At 34.2% G+C, this 27,793-nt stretch overlaps 1 protein-coding gene across 2 annotated transcripts in view; it reads left to right on the top strand.

The window, feature by feature from the left end:
* The window catches only part of EPHA3 (EPH receptor A3), a gene marked incomplete at its 5' end in the record, with an annotated part of 363,089 nt that overhangs the window by 84,776 nt on the left and 250,520 nt on the right, over positions 1–27,793 (top strand). For both annotated transcript variants that reach the window (XM_082655447.1, XM_082655446.1), the window contains one exon: positions 9,112–9,772. In XM_082655447.1, coding sequence (XP_082511573.1) covers positions 9,112–9,772 — 661 coding nt within the window. The remainder of the gene's footprint in view (positions 1–9,111; positions 9,773–27,793) is intronic.

The raw sequence follows: 27,793 nt of genomic DNA, 5'->3' as shown, positions 1-27,793 counted from the left end.
ATCGGCAGGCGGACTCTCAACCACTACGCCACCAGGGAAGCCCAACACTAGTGGTTTTATTGTTATTTTTTCCATGGAGAAGGAGGTACCCAGGGCATAGATGGGTGCCAGGCTCACAGTGGATTTCTGTTAATGAACGAATGACACTCTAACATTAGGCTTACACAAACATATTTCCATTCTTATAATTAAGATTTTTCAAGGTCAGGAAACCATGACTTCTGCACCTTTATCATAATGGTAGCACCAGAAAACAATTTTGTAACATGTAAGTGCTTAATAAATATTTGTTTTACTTAGCAGGTAACAACTATGTAAGCACTTATTAACTACCAATATAATCCACTAAGCTACTGAGCAATACTCTAAGGAAGGTACTATTATCATCGCCATTTAGACATGACATAACTGAAACTTAACACAGTGACCAGTATGAAGTAAAAACGTAATAATAAATATTTTTATTTTATTAAAACATATGTCCATTAATATGTTATACAGATAGATCATATACTTTTTATTTTAAAAAGAATAGTGAAAGGAATTGAAGTCAAATGTCTAATAAAGTTATAGAACTATAGTACCTAGTAAAGTGCGGAATAACATTGGCAAAACTTTACTCCACATAGAATAGCAAATTTATCATAGATAAAAGACAGAAGGGTCATTTATAATATAAATATGAGGCAGTCTAATAGTCAACTTTTGTCATTAATTATATTTATTGAATTTCAAAACAGTAAAATAAATTGCACTTGTCAGAAACTGTGGTGACCTTAAATAAATTTGAAGAATCTCTAGACTAGTGAAGTAAGAATAGGAAATAGAAATATCTTGAATTTAAAATACATTCCTATTACTTTATAAGGAGAAAAATCCATATATTCCAATGACATTTTTTGTTATCTTTAGCAGAATAATAACATTTGTGTACTGCTTCCCAGGTGCTGCACACTGTTACAGATGTTTAAAATGCATGATCTACTTTTGTTAACAACATCTCTAAAAAGAGTTTACTATGATGTTTCCCATTTTACGGTTGTGTAAATTAAATCATAGTCTATTATTAAACCTCCTATTAAGGAGTAGAGCTAGGCTTCAAACCTAGTGTCTGTTTGTCTCTAGAGCTTAGACCCTTATCTGGGCTCCCTAAGATACTCAATGGATAAACGATTAAAAATGTTCCAATGAAACAGGGTTGCCACACTTCTGGGAAGAACAGCCAAAGATGTCGCTGCAGCTTTAAAATTGTTGCTGTAAAGCAGCTTACACCTCAGAAAAATGCTTTCAGGAATTACACTTATCGTGTTAAAAAATAAACTGAGTTATCTGAAGATCTGTAAAACTTAGCATATGTTCCACAGTGACATGAGTTAATTTCATTTCCATCACTGTGAGTGCTCCACAGGTATATAATAAATTGCTATGAATTACTGTGTCTGTGACCCATTATCATAGCAGGAAATTACATGAATCTCACAACTGGTATGAAATGTACTGCTGTCAATGCTATGCATTAATTTCTAAGTAGTTGGCCATTTGTAATAATTCTGTAAATGTCCATTTTAGCACAGTTTTCAGTCTAGACAAGTTAAGCCAATGTGCGTGGAATTTTCCCCCATATTTTCAAGCAGTTATACTGAATTCTAAAATTACCTTTTTATTGGGCAATTTCATATTAAATATTTTTCCAAGAATTGGAAACATGATAGTCTCATTGTTTTACTCCCTAATATTTAAGGGAAATTTATTCTCTGAAAAGTGAAGTTATTTGGCTGTATATGAACAGAAAGAGTGAAAAACATTCCGATAAATTATAAATGATTTTCCCCAACTTTTATAGAATAGATAAATGGTTTACTAATGATTTTTAAACTATTTTAGCCTGCTCTTTATGGAGGTAATTTTCAGATAATGGTATATGTACTTCATGGTTATAGTTCTAAACATAACATTTTTGCAATTATGTTTCTTTTACATTATAAATAGAAATATTTCACCATTAAAATCAAACCTCTATAGTGCAAAGTATACTTTTCCTATCTTTCCTTTACACTGGCATTTTTCCCTTCAGGAAAGGTAAATTTAAATAGCAGGTTTAATTGAAAACTTTCGACAACAGTGAATTTAGATATGGTCTCCCCATGATATGTTTTATATTTTAGTGTATCTTTTGCAAGTTAATTCCTCTGGCTAGAAATTCACTTTTTGGTAGATCTTTAAGCATTTCGCATAATTTTGGAAAGTTTTTCATTGCCACCCACCATCTATCAAACTTTAAGATCCTTTTTCTTCATCTTTCAAGAAATTTTCACCATATATTCCAAAAATCTTTATCATAAATTTGTTAACACACAGTTTGTAGAAATTCATTTCCTTCTTCTTTTTTTAATTATTACAAAATACTTATAAACATGATATGTGTCTTTTATTTACTTGGTTAAGGCCACTCTGTGACACATAACTATCCAGAGTATTGATTTTTAAAACTCAATGCCTTCTGTACCCCAAAGCATACTTCTGTGCTTTGTTAGTTATATAAGTTTAATATTTGGCACATCACATGATATTTAATTTTAGTCTCTATAAGTTATTCGGGTTTAAGCACAGGGCTAAATATTTGGGAGGGAATGATAAGCCAAACCAGAGACCATACAGGGGAGAAAGGATAATGAACAAAGAAATAAATGAAAATGTCTTCATAAAATAAAAATGGATATAATAATGATTATAACATAAAGACAGTATGTTCCTTAAGGACAGGTACCATTCCTATCTCCTTCATTACTACATTATCAATATCGAGCTTGGCACATAGTAGTTACTCAATAAATATTAATTAAACATTCTTCAAATCATATATATAGGATCTAATGAGAACACTATTTCATAAAAGAAAAATTAAAGAAACATTTATTTACATACATGTACCCTTGAATTTTATTTTCTGTTGCTGCCTGCAGTCTTTCAGTGCAAACAGGAATCTTTTTGAAATATGTTTTAGTAGTCAAAAACTTATAATATAATGAGCTGTGTTACTCTCTGCACATGTAGCCACATCCTATATAAATTCATAAGAAAAAATATATCCCTTTATAATCTTTTGGGAAATATTCACTGTTCATTCACTCAACAGAGGTCATCTTCTTCAGGCTTCTCTTCTGGATCTCTGCAGTGGTCTTTCTAAAGCCCCTCCTTTGCCTTCTCTTTGGAGAACCAACTCCCAGTCTGGAGTAAACCATGTGCCTCTTTTCAGTAGTTTCTCAAGTAAACACATATCAGCTGATATTCCCAAATTGGCCCAGGCCTTTCTTTTCTGAGTAACTGCTCACAACCCTGCTGCTCAATGCCCTACATTCCAGCCTAAGTAGAATACAGTTCCTTAAACAGGTTCTGTCCTCACATGTCTTCCTGTTGGCTCACACTATCTCTTTCAGTGTGTCCCCATATTTCTACCTGTAGAAGTTCTAGTCATCCTACCTTTCCATTTCTTCTTTAATGCTTTCCTGGAACCTCCTTCCAGCAGTACTCGTTCCTTTCCCCACAGCTCCTTGCAACACCTCAAGTAGACAGCGTATCATCATCTGCCTTCAGTGATACTTATACCTCTCCCTCCAGCATCAACTCCTGAATAGCAAAAGTCACATTTTACTTATCTTTACTATCCACAGTTTTTAACTTGGGCTTTGCATATAGAAATATTTAATAAATGCATGTGGAATCAAATAACACTGCTATTATAGAGGCATCTTAAAGATCACAAATCATTACAGAAATCACAGTAGGAGACTACCAAATTACAGCGAACTCTAAAAATTGTAGCATGTCTAAAACCAGTTGTCTTATATTTATACCAGGAGAAATATGTGATTGGAGGTAACCCTCCCACACACACTGTTTACATATTTCTGTAATGCACACGTTTTGGATTTACCACCAGATGCAAAATAGAAGACCACTATGATTAGATTTATGTTGTTTATTATAATAATATCTTACAAATCTTTGTGGGAGGTGGAGGATGAGGTTATTCAGGTGAGCTTCTACATAAGGCACATCTGGGCCTCGGCAAATCCGGAATCAAAAAACAGATGGGATGAGGGCTGAGCAAAAGGTCCTTCTACAGAGACAGAGGCAGGGCTATCTGTAAACTTTAGACATAGTTTCTGGGGAGATTCAGAAGTCTTGCAAGCTGATAGTGGAGTATGCTCTCAGGTCAAGCTGAGGTCAAAAGTTGGCCAAGAGACATAGAACATTGGTTCCCAACCTTAGGGAATCACCTAGGCACATTCTAATCACCTAGGCAGTGTAAAAATAGCTTGAATAGGCACCTATGAAGCAGTATTTTAAAAAAGCTCTCTGGCTAATGCTTAACCAAAAATAAGAACCTTTGAGGTAAGGAAATTAGACAGACTGTACTCAGAAATATGGGATATTTGTCCACAGGAGCAAAGATGTGGCAACAGCCCTGAGATCTCAATACAGTACCACTAAATCAATCCCAGCTGGTAGGAGCATAACTAAAATTAAAGCCCTAGAAATGGTGAAGCTGAGGATGCCCTAGTTCTTGTCTCCGTCTAGGGGTTTTAGGAACTGAGAAGTACTAAGACTGAACATGGAAGCTTTGTGAGTATGAGGTGCTGGGTAAAGACAGAGAATCCAAGGTAGGGGCTGGTGGGGTCCCAAGGACCCCCACATGCTCAAGCTTTCAGAAGACACTTCCTTGAATAGCCTGTGTCTTGTTCTAACTACAGAATGTACCAGAATGTACCTAATATCTGAACAGAGATCATACATTTTCCTGGTCCTAACTCTTTCTCTCCCTCTCCGAAACCCTGTGTTGGCTTTCCTCAATAATAAGCTCTGGTCCTTTCACTAGTTTCCTAGTTTTCCAGCTCTTTTCAGTATACTTTACCCAAACTAGAACATTGTCCTCTCTATTTTCCACTAGATACTTCTAATACTATTATCACATTTATGCTAAATACTTATGAGTTAAAGATGGGTGGGAGAATGGATAGTAGTCGTTATTATTAAGATTACTGGACATACCATCTGAGGCATGTACCTTCTACGCCTTTTTATCTTTAGACTCTGGCCTGCCTCTTGTTACTGATGCTAGATTTTCAATATCAAATTCCCATCTTCTCTCTCCTCAATCCTCTGGTTACAAATGTATTCCTCTGATTTGACCCCAAATCATCATCAACTGCAACAAAACTCCCCAAACCCCAAAATTCTATTTTTCATTTGTCTCGACAGTTTTATTTTACTCTACCTTTTAACGTGATACTATTACAAATGTGTGTGTGTGTGTGTGTGTGTGTGTGTGTGTGTGTACTTTTGAGACTTATGGGCTAAGAAAAACTATTTATGAATAAATGGAAATATAATGATTTTTGTAGATATATCTGTGCCTGACACTTGACAGTAACATCCTTCCTGTAAGTGATTATGCATTGCCATGCTTAAAATTCTGATGCATGGTAAATGTCCAAATATTTCTAAGATGAACACTGCATTTCAAAATATCTATGATGTGTACAAAGAGAAAGAAACATAGGAGTAAAAACATGAGTGGAGAAGGAATAACATGAACCAATTTAGTATCACTTATAATTATTGAGCACAAGATTAGTCATCATTAGCACTTTGTAAAGTGCAGAACTATGTGCTTCTTATTAACCACTGAATTACAAATGTAATATTGCAAACATAAGAATATTGGTTATCATTTTCTTTTTAGTATCATCTGAAAATTTCTAAGAAACTGGTTTAAACCTTATAAGGTAAATCATGAAGTTATTTTTCTCACTTTCTTAGTATTTTTTTATGTTAGCCAATGCACTAAATGTAATGCAGGTTCTCCCTCTCTTAAAGAAAATGTACACATTTTCCTCCTTAATCCCTATTGGCAAGTAGCTAAAAATGTATCTAAGAGTAATTAATATCAACAATGAGTATAAATCTTTAATTACTATAATTGAGGTTTATCAAAATGAGAATTTTTAGGTTAAATGCCGATTAATTGTTAAAAATATGTTTTCCCTCAAAATACATGTTTGACTCAGGGACGAGGAACTGTTCTATCTAGTAAATATAAATTGATTCTCCTTTACACCTTACACTGTATTTTGATGATAAGGAGGCTTACTGTGCTTATGCTACAGGGAATAGATTTCAGAATGACCCTTCTAGGGAAAAGAGATCTGGACATGTGGTTTTCTTATAGTTGTATGATCTGGAAAAAGAAAAAAAAAACAACAAAGCAAGAAATTCAGCTCTGGTCTCTGTGGTCTAATGATAAAAGCTTATAGTAAGAATCTGGGAACCACGCTAAATACCAGAATTATTGATTTTGGGGAATTTGAGCTTTAGAAAGAATTTGAGTTCTTACTAGTTCTGTGTCCCCTTCTGCTGAAGACAATGTTACTGCTGCACACCCCTTGAACAGATTTTTTTTTAAGGATTAGAAAAATGAAGAGATAGATGCCTTGTATCTCCCAATTCTATATGTCACCAATTCTTTGTCGCCCATTTTCATTGTCCACATTGGCCTTGGGGCAATGACTATGACAGTATGTTATCTCTAATAATTTATGAACATATCCATTAGTTCTTGGAATAGGAAGATAGGGTAAATATGAGTATTCTTTAAATTTATAAAATGTAAGCATTACAACAGCAACTTTAATTAATGATTCCTGTTGTTGCATTGCTGTTGCAAAAATGCTCATTTAGGAATTTTATTTCCACTGTCTAGTCCTCCGCAAATGCTAGAGTCTGCTGTTTTTTTCAAGTGGTCTGAGATGGCAAGCCACCATCGCTTACAGGCAATATGGTCTTCATGACAAATTAATGAAGTGACAGTTGCTCTCTGCAACCTTTTCATGTGCAAAGCATGCTGTGCTGTTTGCATTATCTTCTTGCAATTTGTACCTCTGCATTCAAGGACTTGTGATAGCTTGCCAATTAGCGTGAGAGGAAAATGTTAAATACAGTGAGATCTCCATAAGTAAAATCATATTTTACATTGAATTATGAAAATCTTTACATAGTGTGATTTCTGTTTGATGTCTAGTAAAATGCTGTCCATAGCAGGAGAAACTTGCAAATGATTCATCAGTCGAAGTACAATCTCATATCTCTTCTGATAAGGAAATCTTGAACTAAAAATTTTTAAATCAGTTGGTTAATTTTTAAGTAATTATGTCCATGATTTAATGTTCTATAAAATGCCCACAGAAAACATTTATTCTCTGAAGATTTTGTTAGCTCTGTGCTTTACAATGCCATTGTAGAACCAATGTGATGGGAATAGAGAAGATACAACATAATACTAACTTTTTAACATCACAGTTTTTCAGAGCTCCAACTCAGTTCACTCTGTTTAATTTTTTCTGATATTAAAGTTATACATTAATTTTGTTTTGAATGTGACTTTATTATTATAGGCACCTAAGTGTAAAATCCTCAGAACTGAGAATCTCTTGTATATTTTTCTTCTTTAAAGCTCTCCGTGTAATACATTTATAGAGTGGATGTTTGAAAATGATATATTGGTTATTATTAAAAATACAGTATGAGTATTTTCTTATATTAAGATATAGATATATCTTGTATGTTAGAGCTAGGGTTTTCTAAAATAATCAAAATTTGTTCCTTTGTTTGATCTTGGGCGTGACAATGAAGACTAGCCAATTTTGCTCCAGAAAATGAGTGCCTCTCATATTCCAGACCCTGAATGATCAAAGTTATTAAAATAAGTGCTGTTTAATTATTTGCTTTTGTTTTGCTCTTAGATTGGTAGGAGAGCTAAGGGGAATAAGGAGTTCTAAAACTGTGTTTCTCACACTGGTGGGGTCCACTAATTGCTTTTGATATTCAAACACCCTAATGTAAATAATTATTTTCTCCTCTAATGAGGTTCAAAGGCCAAATAAATGCCATATTTCTTTGCTTTTGGTTACCATCAATTTAAAAAAAATAACATTTTATCTCATTTTGTGACTTGAAGTTGTAGATTGGCATTCCTATGTGTTTTTAATAAATAGAAAAAAATGTTAATACACTTTAAATGCCATTGATTTAGTTTAAAAGTATTTAAAACTTACTCCTTATGAAAATAAGTAACTCTCTTAATGGAGAAAAATTTAGGAACCCATTTCTAATGGACTTCAGAAGGATTTCATTTATTTATTTATTTACAAAATTAAAATATATTCTCTAAGAACTTTATATTTATTATTTTCTTGAGTTATTCCTACATATATTAAAAGAAAAAAATAATTTTTATGCATCTCCCAAAAGGTGAAGTTGTGTGCTGCATATTATAGAGGATATGAAGAGGTCTAAAATCTAAATGCATATGAAACAAAATTAAACTAATCTAAGCATGTATCATGAATTAAATTTATAAAAAAGGTATTTAATAAATATTATATAAAGCAGTAAGTTTCTTAAGCATGGCAGGGTTATGGGAAACATCAAGGAGAAAAGAGCACAGACCAGTGCTCTCTTTTTTTTATAGCATGAAAAAAGAAGATCCAATATTTCTTTTGAAAACAGTAAAAAATGTTCACATTGACAAGAACATAGTATGTGCACAAGTGGAACATATAATTCACTAATCTCAATTCAAACTTTTAGAAAAAATTAAATGTAGGTTGGGACCAGTTTTTGGAAAAACACAAATACCAAACTAAAGAGTGTGAAGTTATTGCATAGGTAATGGGGAGCCATAGAAGATTAGAAATCTAGTATGACATGGAAAAATATGTATTTTCCTGGTAGCAATATAGGCTAACCTGGGCATGGTGTAAAGAAAGCGTAGACACAGGAGTAATAGAAACAGATGGTATAATAGTTGTAGAATCATAAGTAACACAAACAATGTGTTGCTAACTTAAAAACTTCTCAAAACCTGTCTAAGGATCAAAGACAGCACTGCTTCACTGTTCTAAAAAGTCTTGAAACTTTTTTAAGCAGTTTCTGCTCATTTATTTTGTATTTCTTGTGATTCCACTGACACCCTCATCTTATGTGCACTATTATTCATCATGCTTAACTCATTAATTCTGCCTCTCTTTTTTTCTTCTTTGATTCTTCAAGTGGGAAGAGATCAGCGGTGTTGATGAACATTACACACCCATCAGGACTTACCAGGTGTGCAATGTCATGGATCATAGTCAAAATAATTGGCTGAGGACAAACTGGGTCCCCAGGAACTCAGCTCAGAAGATCTACGTGGAGCTCAAGTTCACTCTCCGGGACTGCAATAGTATTCCATTGGTTTTGGGAACTTGCAAGGAGACTTTCAACCTATACTACATGGAGTCTGATGATGATCATGGGGTCAAATTCCGAGAACATCAGTTTACAAAGATTGACACCATTGCAGCTGATGAAAGTTTCACACAAATGGATCTTGGGGACCGTATTCTTAAACTCAACACCGAGGTTAGAGAAGTAGGTCCTGTCAACAAAAAGGGATTTTATTTGGCTTTTCAAGACGTTGGTGCTTGTGTTGCCTTAGTGTCTGTGAGAGTGTACTTCAAAAAGTGTCCGTTTACAGTGAAGAATCTGGCTATGTTTCCAGACACAGTACCCATGGATTCCCAATCCCTGGTGGAAGTTAGAGGTTCTTGTGTTAACAATTCTAAGGAAGAAGATCCTCCCAGGATGTACTGTAGTACAGAAGGTGAATGGCTTGTACCCATTGGCAAGTGCTCATGCAATGCTGGCTATGAAGAAAGAGGTTTTATGTGCCAAGGTAAGAGTCTTCTCTATTTTCCCTGCAGTGGTATTTCTTACCTGTGAATTTATGGTAGAGTAATTGAAAGAAATGAACCCAACCTGAACTCACTTGGCAGCAAAACATGCCTCAAACTGAACAGAGTCTATTTATAGACTAAATTTATCCATCCCACTTGATGTGATGATTCATAATTTGATGTAGAAATATTAGCATGTTTGATTATGTGGTGCTGGCCTACACCCCCTAGACGAACTGAAAGAAAAAGAGTCTCTGTCTCTTTTATGTAGAGGGAAGAAATATCATTGGCACTCAGCTAATCTGAGTCTAGCAGAATTAGATCCTGCATTGACTATTTACGTTTGTGCTCATCACTCTCATAGCAATAGGTAATTCATTGCTATAAAATATAGTATTTTCTTCAGTGACACCTGTGCTTAAAATACGGGTTTACTTACAAAGCATTAGTGTTTAATAAAAATTATTTTATTTAAAAATCCAGGTTTGGTCCTTCAGTGTTTAACGTATAGAGGAGTAATGTAAAAATTTTTAAATTTTGATTCATGATTTGGCCCTTTTGGCTGCTCAGGAGGATATATATATATGTGTATATATGTATACATATATATATACCACATTTTAGGTGGGAATGCATATTTGATCCTTTATATAGAATCAGAGAACCTGAACTGTGTTATCAAGTTGATTTTTATTAAAAATCTCTTTGCACTTGAAGTAAAATCAATTAAAAGATAATCTTTTCCATAGAAGATTATATCAGATGATAAGTTCCACTTAATCCCCAAATTTGTTGTTTAGCATTAGGCAAGGTTTTGTGTTTAAGGACACAGTGAAATTATTATTAAATTTTTAAATGTATAAATACACAGGAGAACTTAAGTAACTAGTTCTTGAAATCTAGTCTGTGTTAATACCTTTGTTTGCTGTTAAACTCTGTCAAAAGAATTGAGTTTGATATTCTACTTGTGGCCATTCATTAGGACTCAAGTCCATGTGGAAGAAATGAATCTACGTTATACATAAATTGACCTTTCTAAGAATCTGAACAGAATATAGCATTTTGCTTTTGACTATAGGTAGTTTATAGAATTTCTTTTTAATGACAGCAAATGGTACACTCTAGTCTGATATTTCTCTGTGTTATTTAGATCCTTGACAAGAGCCATCATGATACTCTTACTAAGTATGGCTTTGAAAATTCTAAAATTGGAACAACATACTAGCTACTACTTGCTTATGTATATTCATGAGTGGAGAGAAGTCTCAATAGCCTTTATATTCCACTTTGAATTATATTTTATCACTATGGTATTGTTTGTGATATATTTGTGTGATTTATTTTAAATAAAATAATAAAGGCCTAGATCAGGAAGATGAAAAATTGTCCATTCCCTCCAGTTTGGTTTCTACTGATGCAGTCTCTGATGTCCACACCAAGAAAGGAATAGTGTGTCCCTGTCTCAACAATATATATCAATATATGTTGAGCTATCTCATAAAATATTCCATTGAGCAAGAAACCTAATCATTGTTTGGATGTTTGGGTTTTAAATAATTTTATATGATACTTTATATTTCATTCAAAGTTACAAGAAATAGAAAAATAAGTATCAGCAAGTAAATAGAATCATAAAAATGTTAATAAAAATAAATAAAACATACATATAATTAGCCTATATTACATGCTGTCTTGAGGACAAAATAACTAGTAGAAGAATTTAAAAAAAGAGTCACATTAAGTTGTTTTCAGAAAGTTCACAATAGATTCATAATTGCTTCTATTTTTAACCTCATTTTAATTTACTGAACCACTTCTTTAAAGTAACTATTATTCTACTCAGTGGTACCCTATGTTAAAATTACTCCTGGAGATAATATTTATGTCAAATTTTTACATCCTTGAGTCTTGTAGTTTATTATATTGAAGGACATCAATAGCACCTCCTTGATATAGTGATGCTATATTATCACAGACTTTTTCAACATTTAAAAATACTGGTTGCAGAATAAGAGATACGTATGCGTAAATAGCATAGAATTTTTTATTCTAAGAAAAAATCTTGAAGATAAACCAATAAAAAATAATTATAGTAGAATTAGAGATAGCACATGAAATGGGATATGATTGGGACTGACTTTTCAGTGATGTAACTTAAAGGTGCAGCTTGTTCTTATGGTTATATCTTGACATTTGCTGATGTTGCCAGGTGAATTTTGGCTTCCTCTCTTTTTGTAATAAGTAAAGAAAACCTTTGTGTACTCAGATTATTAGACGATGTGACAAGGTATTCTATTTCTTGCTGATTTACATGTAGTACCTAGTCTAAACCAACTTTATTTTAACAAATATTTCTTTTAATAGGTCAGTTTAGTGCATAGTCTACTGTGTCTTAAAAATCCAATACTCAACCAATTAATTCTGGCCTGGTATCTGTAATAGAGTAAGCCATCATGGCTTGAGGCTTGTAATTTTGCTGTTGTCAGTGGTAGTGATGGTGTTTGTTATGCTTTCCTTTTTTAATTTTAAAAATTTGGTTGGTTTTTAATAAGCTTGTGGACTAGTCAGAATAGCTTATGACTCTCAGAAGTCATTGTTTTATCAGCAGTACTTCAATTCAGGCACACAAAAGGAATGGTAATACTTAGAAAAGATACAGGTGAAAAAGATAACTAAATAGATTTCCTGTATTTCATGAGTTCATTTTTGTTTTGTTTTGTTTCGTTTTACAAAAGGATGGAACAATACCTTGACATACACATAGAGCCAGATTTTAAACACCTCAGGATAATTTTATAACACAATGATCAGCAACGATAGGCTTACAGTTACCTAAAGCAGAGGAAAACAAGACTCATTCACTTTGTTTCAACAAATATTCAAGGAGCATCTACTTCATTCTGAGAAGTATAGTAAGAATTCAGAGATTTTTAAAAATATTCATTAAGCACTTATTGGATGCCAGACACTGGGCTGATTTGCTAAGTTATGTCCATGATTTATCTCATTTATCCTTCAAAATAACCTATAAGTACATCCTTATTATTATCTCCATTTTTAAAATGAGAAGAAAAGCTTTGATAGGTTAAATATCTTGCCTTAGGTCCCTTAGTGAGTGCTGAAGTTGCAATCTGAAACCAGGCAGTCTGATTCTAAAGGTTGCAGTTGTAACCTCAACCCACACTTCTTCCCTGTGATTCAGTCCAGTGGTGGCAGAGACCAGGAAATCCCATAGGTACATAGATTCTACTGGAGTTAGAGTACTGTGTATTGAAGGATGAGTAGGACCATAGAGAATCAGCACAAAGTTAACGAAGAATCTGTCAATATAAGGTTCATCTGTTTCAGTTTATTTATCACATCTTTCTGTTTCTAGGTTTTTAAGAAAGAATTACTAACCAAAATGTCATGGGAAGACTAAGCTTAGCCCAGGTGATGTCTAACAAAATTTGGATATGTGGATTGACAAACATCTTAGATATGCCAAAAAGTCTACCAAATTTAATTCAATATCTGTAACCATCTGTAAGTTCTATGTAATAATGTACCAGACACCAGAGAAACATAGATGAATAAGTCAGCGTATCTCCCTTCTAAGAGCTCACAATCTAGTATGAAAGACAGATAAATAAATGAATAATTTTATTGCAAGACAGACCAATAAATCTTCTACCGGGTACAAACTGCCTTGGCAAGGTAGGGGAAGGAGAGATTAATTTTGAGTATTTCAAAATTAATAGTGGAAATTGTTTATTAATAACGAGAAGTCTCTGCATTGAGAGTTTTGGACTCATCACTATTGTGCTTAGCAACTTTTGGGGTAGGGAGAAAGGGCTAACTAACTTACCCAGCTTATGCATTCCAGAAGGTGCAGTTTATAATTTGTTTATTAAATCATTATCTCAAAAGTCTCATAATGTGTAGAAGTCCCATTAAAGTTTTGCGTTCTGAGCTTGTTCCATAGGGAGGCCTTATAAAGGATCTAAATTTCTTAAATAGGTCATTTTCTGAGTTTAGTAATGAAATATTCTGAATTCTTTATTTCACTCTCCATGGATATTTGGGATAGTTAAAGTTCAGTGAACTAAATGATGAAAATGAGACAATCTCTGTTTGATAGGAAAAATATATTGTTAAAAATATTCTGTAGTCAAAAAACTCATCCATCAATTTCAGAACTATAAATAAAACCAAAGTTATCTTTATACAGGACCAGAATTTTAACCATGTCATTATACTTCTCTTGTATTTGATGCAAACTTTAACAACAGTCCAGTTTTCCTGAAATGAGAAAAAGTAGTAAAGTTGTGCTTTGACCATTCATTCAATTATTAAACATTTATTGAGCCTCTACTATGTGCCAATTCTGCTGAGCGCACTAGAAAGAGAAAGATGAACATTATCACTGCTAAACTAATTTGGTTTATAATTCAAAAATATGTGTGTGTGTGTGTGTGTGTGTTTGTGTATTTTAAAATGTTTTGGTCTCTGCCTCCAAAGGAACATATGTTTTTAAGTGAATTATTAAACAGATCTAAGTCAATAGTTTAAACTTAAAAAGAAGTTATAAGTGTGTTGAGGGAGGAAGTATTTGTATGCGAGGAGATGAATGATGGGAAAATAAAATTTTCTGCAATAAGATGCTTTATGTTGCTGATCTTCTGTTTCTTTGCTAGAGAGGATGGGGAAAAGTAAGAGTAGAAGATGATGCATCTCTCTCTTTCAAGGACTGGTTAGAGAGAGGAAATAAGGGAATGGTGAAAGAAATATTAGTAACTAAAGCATCATTTAGGAATTGCATACCAAGTAAACTGGAAATACAGGAAAAAGCACCTACAGGAGAGTAGAGAGTATTTATTATAACGAATTTGGTAAGATAGAAATGCACATAAAAGTAACCACACAAACTTAAACTAAGAGGTAATATAAACATTAGTAAGGAAAGTAAGAAATCATGCATCAACTTGGTTCTAGCAATTTCTCTAATATATAATTTTAAAATATGGCCTTTCTTTAAATAAGTTATCTCTCATGGCATCTCTTTTAAGTTACTGTGTGTGTGGCTTAAACCTTATTTGGGCCATGTTCCTGAGATTTGGGCAAACTTGCTGAATGTTGAGAGTATGGTCAAATTACAGGTTGAGTTGTTATTATAGGATGTCAGTAAACCTCTTTTTAACCAGATTGAAAAATTAAAATTATGAGACTTAATCATTTGTTTTCAGTCATTGACAATCAAGATTTACTTGGTTCATTTCACTTGAGAAATCCTTCTTACATCTCAGCATAACACTTTTCACTTTTTAAGATTGGAGGTGTGGGGAAATTTCACGTTAATACATAGGGAAATTTGTGTTGTGTGTGTGTGTGTGTGTGTATATATATATATATATATATAATCCTAGCTAATGAATTATGTTATCTGTTTTAATTTAGTTTGGAGAGAAGAAATGAGAATGCTAATGGCTTTTTATATAGTCAATTAATTACATTTCAGGCAGATACCAGGCAGTTACTATAAATATTCCTTCCTCCTACAAACTTTGTTTAGCTTAATGTACCAAATACCTTATTAATGTCACTGAAGAATCTGTTGCCCTGTGTTTTATCTGTGTGTGTTCATTGTGGAATGCTAACTTTATTCCTTGTTCTTGTACATTAGCAACTGAGTAGAAAAGTGTGTTTGATGTGACATATGAAGACATCTAGATTTCTTGATGGTTATCTGTAATTATGTTTTTTTCACCTACCAACTCTTACTCTTTACCCATGGCTCTGTCTGTTCAGAAAGTCTCTTAAAGAAGCAGTCAAGGGCTTCCCTGGTGGCGCAGTGGTTGAGAGTCCGCCTGCCGATGCAGGGGACACAGATTCGTGCCCCAGTCTGGGAAGATCCCACATGCCGTGGAGCGGCTGGGCCCGTGAGCCGTGAGCCATGGCCGCTGAGCCTGCGCGTCCGGAGCCTGTGCTCCGCAACGGGAGAGGCCACAACAGTGAGAGGCCCGTGTACCGCAAAAAAAAAAAAAAAAAAAAAAGAAGCAGTCAAGCCTACAATAACAATGATTTAAAGATTCTGCTTGCTCTGACAGAGGAGCTAAAGAAAATTGAAAACCTTAGATGTTTCTTAGCACCTACTTAGTCTTTGCGCATCTTATAGAAGTACGAGGTGTTATATGTTTTAATGAATTCAGAAGCATTTCTTTACAGTTGTTTTCAGACTGGAAGTTTCTTGAGGGGAGGAACTACATCATGTTTCTTTAAAGGACATTGTGCCTACAACCTAGCAGAGTATAATTGATGAAGTTTTCAATTTGATACATACTAGATTAATAATTATTGGGAGATTTCTATGCCAACTATGCATTCTTGGAATGTAAGTTCTGGAGAGAACATACCTCGCATTATATATCTTGGAATCCACTAGGTTCTTAAGAATATCTTGCACATAAAGATGTATATCTTATCTAATTTTAAATGAATGCATTTGACTATTAGGTCACATACAGTTGCAACACACTAAGACTGGAATCATCTGAACTACCATTATAGTAATAAATAGATTATGAAAAGTAATAACAATATGTTATATAGTAGCCAAGAGAATACTTTTTCTCTTTTGTGAATTTATGATAATATTATTTTTCTGGCTTGCAAAAATCAATTTCCACTAGTTTCATACCTATAATAAAGCAAGGATCTAACTACTTATGAAGATGCTAAAATAACTTTATCCCTTAATTTTACACACTTAGTACTTAAGGCATTTATTCATCCTGTAATGACTGCACTGAGATTATCAGGCTTCTTACCTTGATCTGTAAAAATTTTATTCATGTTCCCTGAATTTAAAATGACAGCACTCCATTCCCACTTTGCCTTTAACTGTTGCATCCCATGACTTTTCAGACCAAAGAATTTATTTGAATAAAAATTATGTCAGGGCTTCCCTGGTGGCGCAGTGGTTGAGAGTCCGCCTGCCGATGCAGGGGACACGGGTTCGTGCCCCGGTCTGGGAAGATCCCACATGCCGCGGAGTGACTAGGCCTGTGAGCCATGGCCGCTGAGCCTGCGCGTCCGGAGCCTGTGCTCCGCAACGGGAGAGGCCACAATGGTGAGAGGCCCGTGTACCGCACAAAAAAAAAAAAAAAAATTATGTCAGTAAGTAAAAATGTAAGTAACTTTCAAATAAAACAGATACGTTCTGACAGCTTTATATAATAGCTATAAAACCTTTAATTAATTCAAGTTTTTACATTTTCTCACCAATTTATATAATAACTTGTGGTAGTATTAACATGATTCAGAAAACTTCCTCAATTTTGTCCTCAACCTTCAGTTTGCATCTAATTGTTCATTTAGCCAAAGGCTCTTGTCACTGACAAGTGCTTGGGCTCAAGAGTCCCAGAAATGCTGTGTGGATAAACAATTTGAGCCCCAGTTTCCTTATCCACAAAAGGGGAGCAACAATATCTACCCCTTAGAATTGCCAGCGAATGTATACATAGCCCATTGCAGAGTATCTAGCACTGGGTAATAGTATTTGAACAACATCATTATTGTCATACATTAGTATCATTGGATTGTATAACCTTCCTTGCTCTCTTGTTTAAATCTGTGTTAAAACACTTACATATGACAGACACCAATTCAACAGTCTCTCTTCTAACTTAAACATTAGAACTTAGAGATACCTTGAGGGAGAGCAACTGTCTTTAATGAATTTACGTATATTCATTATTCATTAATTGGTTGTCCACCTTCTTCCAAACAGGAGTTTTCTTTTCTGAGGGGACATCATTTTTAGTTCCATTAAGCCTCTAGTCTGTTCAATCATAGGTGATATTTCCTCTATTTGTTGCTGTTGTTAGCTTTCATTTTCCATCCTTTTTTTTTTTAACATATTTATTGGAGTATAATTGCTTTACAATGCTGTATTAGTTTCTGCTTAATAACAAAGTGAATCAGCTATATGTATACATATATCCCCATATCTCCTCCCTCTTGCATCTCCCTCCCACCCTCCCTATCCCACGCCTCTAGGTGGTCACAAAGCACCGAGCTGACCTCCCTGTGCTATACGGCTGCTTCCCACTAGCTATCAGTTTTACATTTGGTAGTATATATATGTACCTGCCACTCTCTCACTTTCTCGCAGCTTACCCTTCCCCCTCCCCGTGTCCTCAAGTCCATTCTCTAGTAGGTCTGCATCTTTATTCCCATCCTTCTCCTAGGTTCTTCATGACCTTTTTCTTTTTTCTTTCTTTTTTTTTTTAGATTCCATATATGTGTGTTAGGATACAGTATTTGTTTTTCTCTTTCTGACTTACTTCACTCTGTATGACAGACTCTAGGTCCATCCAACTCACTACAAATAACACAATTTTGTTTATTTTTATGGCTGAGTAATGTTCCATTGTATATATGTGCCACATCTTCCTTATCCATTCATCTGTCGATGGACACTTAGGTTGTTTCCATCTCCTGGCTATTGTAAATAGAGCTTCAATGAACATTGTGGAACATGTCTCTTTCTGAATTATGGTTTTCTCAGGGTATATGCCCAGTAGTGGGATTGCTGGGTCATATGGTAGTTCTATTTTTAGTTTCTTAAGGAACCTCCATACTGTTCCCCATAGTGGCTGTATCAATTTACCTTCCCACCAACAGTGCAAGAGGGTTCCCTTTTCTCCACAGCCTCTCCAGCATTTGTTTGTAGATTATTTAATGATGGACATTCTGAGTGGTGTGAGGTGATATCTCATTGTAGTTTTGATTTGCATTTCTCTAATGATTAATAATGTTGAGCATTCTTTCATGTATCTGTTGGTAATCTGTATATCTTCTTTGGAGAAATGTCTATTTAGGTCTTCTGCCCATTTTTGGATTGGGCTGTTTGCTTTTTTGATATTGAGCTGCATGAGCTGCTTGTAAATTTTGGCAATTAATCCTTTGTCAGTTGCTTCATTTGCAAATATTTTCTCGCATTCTGAGGGTTGTCGTTTTGTCTTGTTTATGGTTTCCTTTGCTGTGCAAAAGCTTTTAAGTTTCATTAAGTCCCAGTTGTTTATTTTTGTTTTTATTTCCATTTCTCTAGGAGGTGGGTCAAAAAGGATCTTGCTGTGATTTATGTCATAAAGTGTTCTGCCTGTCTTTTCCTCTGAGAGTTTGATTGTGTCTGGCCTTCCATTTAGGTCTTTAATCCATTTTGAGTTTATTTTTGAGTATGGTGTTAGGGAGTGTTCTAATGTCATTCTTTTACCTGTAGCTGTCCAATGTTCCCAGCACCACTTACTGAAGAGGCTCTCTTTTCTTCATTGTATATTCTTGCCTCCTTTATCAAAAATAAGGTGACCAGGGCTCCCCTGGTGGCACAGTGGTTGAGAGTCCGCCTGCCGATGCAGGGGATGTGAGTTCGTGTCCCGGTCTGGGAAGATCCCACATGCCACGGAGCAGCTGGGCCCGTGAGCCATGGCCGCTAAGCCTGCGCGTCCAGAGCCTGTGCTCTGCAACGAGAGAGGCCACAACAGTGAGAGGCCCACGTACCACAAAAAAAAAAAAAGTAAAAAAAAATAAGGTGCCCATATGTGTGTGGGTTTATCTCTGGGCTTTCTATCCTGTTCCATTGATCTACATTTTTGTTTTTGTGCCAGTACCATACTGTCTTGATTACTGTAACTTTGTAGTATAGACTGAAGTCAGGGAGCCTGATTCCTCCAGCTCCATTTTCCTTTCTCAAGAATGCTTTGGCTATCCGGGGTCTTTTGTGTTTCCATACAAATTGTGAAATTTTTTGTTCTACTTCTGTGAAAAATGCCAGTGGTAGTTTGATAGGGATTGCATTGAATCTATAGATTGCTTTGGGTAGTAGAGTCATTTTCACAATGTTGATTCTTCTGATCCAAGAACATGGTATATCTCTCCATCTGTTTGTATCATCTTTAATTTCTTTCACCAGTGTCTTATAGTTTTCTGCATACAGGTCTTTTGTCTCCTTAGGTAGGTTCATTCCTAGGTATTTTATTCTTTTTGTTGCAATGGTAAATGGGAGTGTTTACTTAATTTCACTTTCAGATTTTTCATCATTAGTGTATAGAAATAAAAGAGATTTCTGTGCATTAATTTTGTATTCTGCTACTTTACCAAGCTCATTGATTAGCTCTAGTAGTTTCCTGGTAGCATCTTTAGGATTCTCTATGTATAGTATCATGTCATCTGCAAACAGTGACAGCTTTACTTCTTCTTTTCCGATTTGGATTCCTTTTATTTCTTTTTCTTCTCTGATTGCTGTGGCTATAACTTCCAAAGCAATGTTGAATAATAGCAGTTGAGAGTGGGCAAACTTGTGTTATTCCTGATCTTAGTGGAAATAGTTTCAGTTTTTCACCATTGAGGATGATGTTGGCTGTGGGTTTGTCATATATTGCCTTTATTATGTTAAGTTCCCTCTTTGCCTACTTTCTGGAGGGTTTTTATCATAAATGGTGTTGAATTTTGTCGAAAACTTTTTCTGCATCTATTGAGATGATTGTATGGTTTTTCTCCTTCAATTTGTTAATATGGTGTATCACATTAATTGATTTGTGTATATTGAAGAATCCTTTCATTCCTGGGATAAACCCCACTTGATCACTGTGTATTATCCTTTTACTGTGCTGTTGGATTCTGTTTGCTTTTATTTTGTTGAGGATTTTTGCATCTGTGTTCATCAGTGATATTGACCTGTAGCTTTCTTTCTTTGTGACATCTTTGTCTGGTTTTGGTATCAGGCTGATGGTGGCCTTGTAGAATGAGTTTGGGAGTGTTCCTCCCTCTGCTATATTTTGGAAGAGTTTGAGAAGGATGGGTGTTAGCTCTTCTCTAAATGTTTGATAGAATTTGCCTGTGAAGCCCTCTGGTACCGGGCTTTTGTTTGTTGGAAGATTTTTAATCACACTTTTAATTTCAGTGCTTATGATTGGTCTGTTTATATTTTCTGTTTCTTCCTGGTTCAGTCTCAGAAGCTTGTGCTTTTCTAAGAATGTGTCCATTTCTTGCAGGTTGTCCATTTTATTGGCATATAGTTTTTTGTAGTACTCTCTCATGATCCTTTGTATTTCTGCAGTGTCAGTTGTTTCTTCTCCTTTTTCCCTTCTAATTCTATTGATTTGCATCTTCTCCTTTTTTTTCTTAATGAGTCTGACTAATGATTTATCAATTTTGTTTATCTTCTCAAAGAACCAGCTTTTAGTTTTATTGATCTTTGCTATTGTTTCCTTCATTTATTTTTCATTTATTTCTGATCTAATCTTTATGAGTTCTTTCCTTCTGCTAACTTTGGGGTTTCTTTGTTCTTCTTTCTCTAATTGCTTTAGGTGTAAGCATTTTTCTTCTTCTAAAGATTAGTAACCTTGATTTTTCCCATCTGGTATTTGACTCAGTCTCTTATTTTCTCTAACACAGGTCTTTTCCACCGATTTTTCAAAAGTGGCCTTGAATTTACACATAGACATTTTTATATTGTATACCCAGAAAGACTTTCAGATTTTAACTGATTTAAAAACATATAATTTAGGAAACAAGCAAACAATGACAATAGTAAAATAAAATTGCTACATTTCCAAAATGTTAAACCTAGAATTTTTGCCTACTGTTTTATGCCCTAACATTTTTTGTATACAAGACTAGATAGTTGATGAGGATATAATAATAAATAATGTTCTTTCCTTGAAGAAATCATGGGAATCAAAAATAAGTAATCAAGTAAGTAAAAATATTTGTCAAACCAATTTACTTGACTCTATATAGAAAAAAAAACTATATCTATTTGATTTACTTTAGGTATTTACTATGTTCACTTGAGAATCACCCAAATAGTAAAAAAAAAAAAAAAAATAACAGTGGAGGAAACAGTATAAATTGTATGAAGTAAGTGCCAAATGTGCTTACATGAATTACTATGTGATATTAATGGAAACTTTCAGTCAAATTATGTCAACACGCTATGTAAACAGTAATTAACTAAAAACTTTCAAATATGAGAAAGAGAGGAAAAGTAAGGGAGTGTATTTGATTTGTGACTTAAGTATTGTAGTTCATCTTTCGTCTGTATAAAAACAAACAGTATAAATTTAAACCATGGATTTGCAGGTTTAAGATACTAGAAAGAAATGTGGAATCTTTGTTCTGTATATACTACAAATCAGATTATTTTGAGCAGTCACAGACAATTTAATTGCAAACATACTTAGGAAAGATATAACTGCTGTTAAATTTACAGAGTAGAACAGAATGATATCTAACTATTTAAATACCTCATAATGAATAAGAACAAGTTAAATAATCAGCAATGAACCAACATAAAAGACCTTAAAAATCACAGGCAGTTTTATAGATGTTAACATTCTCACACAAGATTATAACTAAATAAGAATTACAGTGTTTTAGTAAAATATCGTTTATTTTACCTTATATGGATTATCTTTAGTTATATAATATCAATTATATTGTTCAAAGAGGAATAAATAGTAAGACATTTCTTCTTTCATTAAGTGTTTTACTACTCTTTATCCTAACCTGGATATATCAGTATTAAGGTATTTTCCTGAGGTTCTAACCAATCATCCCTTATCAAATAGCTATAGGGTATTTGCTTTTAGGATATAAAGTTCTGTTCTTTTTTTCTTTTATTTTTAACTATGATAAGGTCTTTGAACTTTCATATACTTCCTCTGGTCCTGTGTTTCAAAGCTGCACATAATAATTTAGGTAACACTGATATGCCAAATGTATAGTCTTTGGGGAACACAAATAATTTGCTCATTGTGCAGTTTGTTTGAGAGTCTGTCTGTGACAAGTATGGATTAAGGTTCCCAGGAGCGTGTTCACTATGAGAGTCTAAGACACGGAAAAAATAATGTCAGTTGCAGAAAGTAAAATAGCTCTGATTTTCCTTGAAATATGTTGTTTCTGTCACTGCATTTTCAGCCTCATTTTCAAAGGAGGATCAGAATATTGCTCTGATAACACTTACAAAATATCTATTAAATGTAGACTCATATGAAAAGTGATGAGAATTTTCCAAGAAAAAGCCATACCTGTGAAAGGTGGAATATTGGTTGTTTTGGATATATAAAATTTATATTTACTTTGCCATCTTAATGAATATCACCTTGTCAAATAACTCGTGGATCTGCCATAGTAATTTAACATTAAACCTAGTTGGACCTTGCAGGAAGTGTTAAAATTTCATTTCTTTAACTTAGTTTACTTTGGGGTTTATATAGAAAGCCTTCCTTGGTTCTGATTTGCTGTATGCCATTATGTAAAAAAAATTTTAAAGCTAAGGTATTATATAATCTATGGCTTTTGTAAAGAATATTCATCTTCAGTTTTTCAAACTTATGCTTTTTCTTTCTAGAGGTTCAGATATTATCAAAACATATATTTTAAAATTTGAGGAATGCAGTGTAATTTTTTTTCAGAATACATGGAGCGATTCTAAAAAGATTATTGATATTTCATTAACTTTTCCAATTTGTTTTATTGTTTTTAGTCAACCCCTCCTAGAAGAAAGAGAATCAAACCCTATGCAAAATAAACGGAGAACTAGATCTTTTTCTCCCTCTTGAGATACACAGATTTTGTGAAATTCATTGGTAATAGTTTCACAAAGATTGTTTTGCTAATACAGATTCATTGAACACTTTCCATCTTCTTTTCTGTGATTTATCCCCCCATTTCTGTCTGTGTTTGGGTAGTTTTGACAATCCCTTATTAGTTCCAGAGTAGAACTTACAAGAGCTAATAAGGGTTTACATTACAGCTCTGACAGCTGGCACTAAACTTTAATAGAGAGCAATTGTAGAGAGAAGTATGAGTTCTGATAATATTTGATGAAAATCTGCCCAATCAGAGCCGTTTGGAAAGAATCATATGACTAGAAAGACTGCATGTATACTCTGCTATTGTAGCTTCTCATCTTCCAGGATGCGGGAAAACAATCCTATTGGCAGATAACTCTAAAATCACTTATGGACACCTTTTTTAGAGAACAGAATCTGTGATAATAATAGAACTATACTAGAATAAAACTTTGGTCATGTTTTCATCTACCGCTGTTCCTGTAGTCCTCTAAGATGCATAACTGTTGATAGTCTTTTAGAAACAATCACGATGTGGACATCTTATCACATATTTGCTCTGTGAGAGGAGACCAGGAATCCCAAGGGAGAGTCAAGATCATGAAACTCATAATCATCATATGATCAGTTACAGATTTTTTGTATTATTTTTAAAAAATAAGAAGTAAGAATGGCTTCTAATAGCAAAGGACCCTGAATGTAAAATATTCCTGAACTCTCTGTTCAGTGGTCAGTTACAAAGCCACAAAAGGTTAAAAGCGGATGCTCTAATTGAGAACAGCTGCTACTTTTTGACATGAAGACTCACTTTCAACAAGAAAAGAGAAAGCATATGCTATGGAATGGGAGAATACCATTCCTGAATGAATGCATAAAGAACACATAAAGGTTTGTGAAACTCAGAAACAAACCTGTGTATGTAAATGGTTGGAAAGAAATAGTTTTGTTTCTCTGATAGTTATTAGGGAAGAAAATCTATATTTCAGAAATTCGGGTCCATTTACTGTCTGTGTCATGCTTCTGTATTGAAAGTATATGAAATATTTCAATCTAATTTAGCACATATAAAGGTTCTCTGACATACAGAATTGATTAATGTGATGAATTGGGAAGAAAGAGAATACAGTTCTTGCTCCCAAGTATCTTGGATTCTAAAGGATATATGAACTGAATTTATGTTAAAAGGAAGCAAGGCAATATTTATAAGGAAATAAAAGTGGAATAAGCATGAAAGACGAATATCGTTTAAGGACCCATCGAAATGTGTTACAAAGATGTAATAAATGGAGAGATTTCAATTTTTATGGAGTTAGATATTCCATCATTTATTCATTTTTGTCAACAAAAATTTAATGAGTGCCTACTATACCAAGTATTCACTCTAAGTGTGGCACTGAACCAAACATAAAAACGTCCCTGCCCTCAAGGAATTTAGATTTTATTGGAAATATAAAGAAATCAAATGCTAATACAGATTTTTTCAGTGTACCACTCATAGAATTTTAAAGCCTAGACTAATATTCTCAACCCAGGCAATTTTGCCTCCAAGGGACATTTGTCAATGTCTGAAGACATTTTTGGTTGTCACAGCTGGGGGAGTAGATTGCTATTGGCATCCAGTGCTTAGAGGCCATAGATATTGCTAAATATCCTATAATGCACAGGACAGCCTCTACAACAAAGAATTATCAAGGCAAATCATGTTAAGTTTGAGAAAACCTGGTCTAGAATAAACCCTCCTTTTACAGAGCTATAAATTAAGGCTAAAAGGTCAAATTATACACTAGCAGATCCTAAATTGGAACCCAAGCTGAAGCATCTCACTCACGATTTTACCTCAGGACTCATCCTTTCTGGGATTTATTTAGAAATTTATATAACTTTTGGAGGCATGTGAAGTCCTACTAACCGCTTAGCTAATTGGAAAGTGACACTTATGCAAAGAAAAACAAAATGTAGATTCTTTATCTGGGAGAAAGAATAAAGATTTCAGGAATATTCACATGAAGGTGGATATTTAAAAACAGGAAATGAATGTTACTTGCACAGAGCTGGAAAAAGTGACTATGACAGTCAGTCGCTAAGATTTGGTAGTACAAGAACTGAGAATGTGAACAGAGTAATGAAAGAAATACCAAGGAGAAAACCTTTGGAGACTGAGCGAATTTTCTCATGCAAAGGGTTCAGACAGCTGCTACAAAGTTAGTTCCCTTTTAGGATACTCTGACATGCTGACATGAAATCAAATCTGACATTTGACTCCCTTTAGTCTGCAATGTGATACTAATGCAAAGTTGACAGGTAAATGTGGTTATGTTACAGGACGTATTGTATTAATAGCCTTTGTATGAAAAGTTCCTATGGTTCTAGTTCTATGACTGTCCTTTCTTTGAAAATTAGAGGAGCACCTCCACATCAGCTGTTTCTTTTAAAAACAGCCATTTCTGTCCTCTGACATGTAACTGAGGCTGGCACTTCCTTTAATTCTCCCAACGGCCCATGAAGAAGCCACTATCATGTACCCATTTCCCATGAGAGGAAACTAGAGGCTTAGAGAAATTGCACAATTGTCCAAGGTCACACACAATTAGTAAGTGTGAAACTGGACCTTGAGTGCAGAGCACTTGTATGTGACTAGCGTTCCCTCTGCCTCCCTAGTATAGAGAACCTGGGGAAGTGAGGAATCGGAAGCCCACCAGCCTGTGTTTTCAGAAATAGCCTGTGCAGCTCAGGCTGTAGTTACTGCAAAAATGCTTTTGAGGATGTTATTCAATACCTTTCATTATGTCCTCTCTCTGAGACCCCCTCACATTTACTTCTGGCTCCAGTGCCAGAAGTGCTTGTGTTCCTTGGGCTACTGGCTTGTTTTCACTTTTGGAAATTGATTCATGTCACGGTCATGGCATCTTGTTTGCATTCCCTATAAAAGAACACAGAATTATGTTTCTTCCTATATCCTGCAAACAGCTACACCCTCTCAACATGTCTTTTTGATGCTAAACTCACAATTTTATTTTTTCCCTTTATATTCCCTTTGTGCGCTATTATTCACCTTTTAAAAAGTATTTTATAGTAATCGATTCCATCTTGAATTGTGGGTATCCTGTCTCAAGTATAAGTCATAAATACATTTGAATTGCCATTTATTGATTGCCTAGTGTGTACCCAGTGATTAACATACCATTTAATCTTCAACTTAAGCCTTACAAGGTAAATATTATTAGCCACATTTTACCAGGGAAGGGCTAAGAGAATTTACTAATTTGCCCTGTGTCACAATGCCATGATGTAAATTTAGTCACAATGCCATGATGTAAATTTAGGTCTGTCTAATTCTGAAACCCAATCCTTTTTCTAATATAGTAAGCTAATATCTTTCTTTTGATGATATTTTGCACGGCTTCATAATGTGAAAATTTGCAAGTTCTCGCTGCTAAAGGAGTGGCTGGAGAATTTAGTTATTGGAATTAAGAAAAAAAGATTGACAATAGTTATTTAAAGAGGAAAGAACTTCGTATTCATTAACATAATACTTTCCTCTCTTTTCAGTATTGACCTGGGTAAGATTATAGCACAAAAATGTTTTAAAAGGATATTTGTGGCTATTTTCCAGGCATGTGGAACTGAGTCAAGCCTCTAATTACCTCTGCTTCTAGTTCCATTGCCCCTGCTGTTGCTGAGGACATGATTGATGGGAGATGATGGCGAGTGTGGAACCAGGGCTCACAAAACACCCGCTATGTGCCCAATGTGTATGCTTGCACAATATGCTTCATTATTAGCTTGACAGATCTCCAAGTGGCAGATTGGGAATGAATTTTGGAGATGGCTGACATATATGCTACACATACTGGGTTTTTTTCAAAGCTCATAAACACTGATATATTAAAAAATATACACATATATGCATGTGTACACATAAGTATATATGTATATAGACATATATAACATGTATATGTATATTATATTCATATATGTATGCATGTGTAGATGCATACATATATGCAGATTGTATGTTTACATACATATATACGTTAGCATTATATACTTAGCTTATATAATTATTATAATATGTGTACTTATAAATGTACTTAAACATATTTATTTCTAAAAAAATTAAGATGAGTGAAGTATAAAATATCAAAATGAACTTCAGCTGGTGTTGGGCTGCTGCTTATATTCTTATGTTTCTTTACATTGCTTTTAGAATGAGACAGTATACAAAATAAGTTAATAAATATAATATGAATAATTTCCAAAATTTGGAGAGATAGCACATAGTCATAAATCTTTACACGTTTTTAGGTAAATAAATGTAGTTTAGAATGCACATGCTTCCTGAATTACTAATCAGGTTGTTTTACATGAGGATCATGTATAAAACTAATTTTTCTTTGAAAAGAT

Source organism: Grampus griseus (genome assembly GCF_964374135.1).
Source record: "Grampus griseus genome assembly, chromosome: 5".
Taxonomy (NCBI): Eukaryota; Metazoa; Chordata; class Mammalia; order Artiodactyla; family Delphinidae; genus Grampus; species Grampus griseus.
The sequence above is the reverse complement of the archived record's forward strand: the minus strand, read 5'-3'. Positions and strand labels throughout refer to the sequence as shown.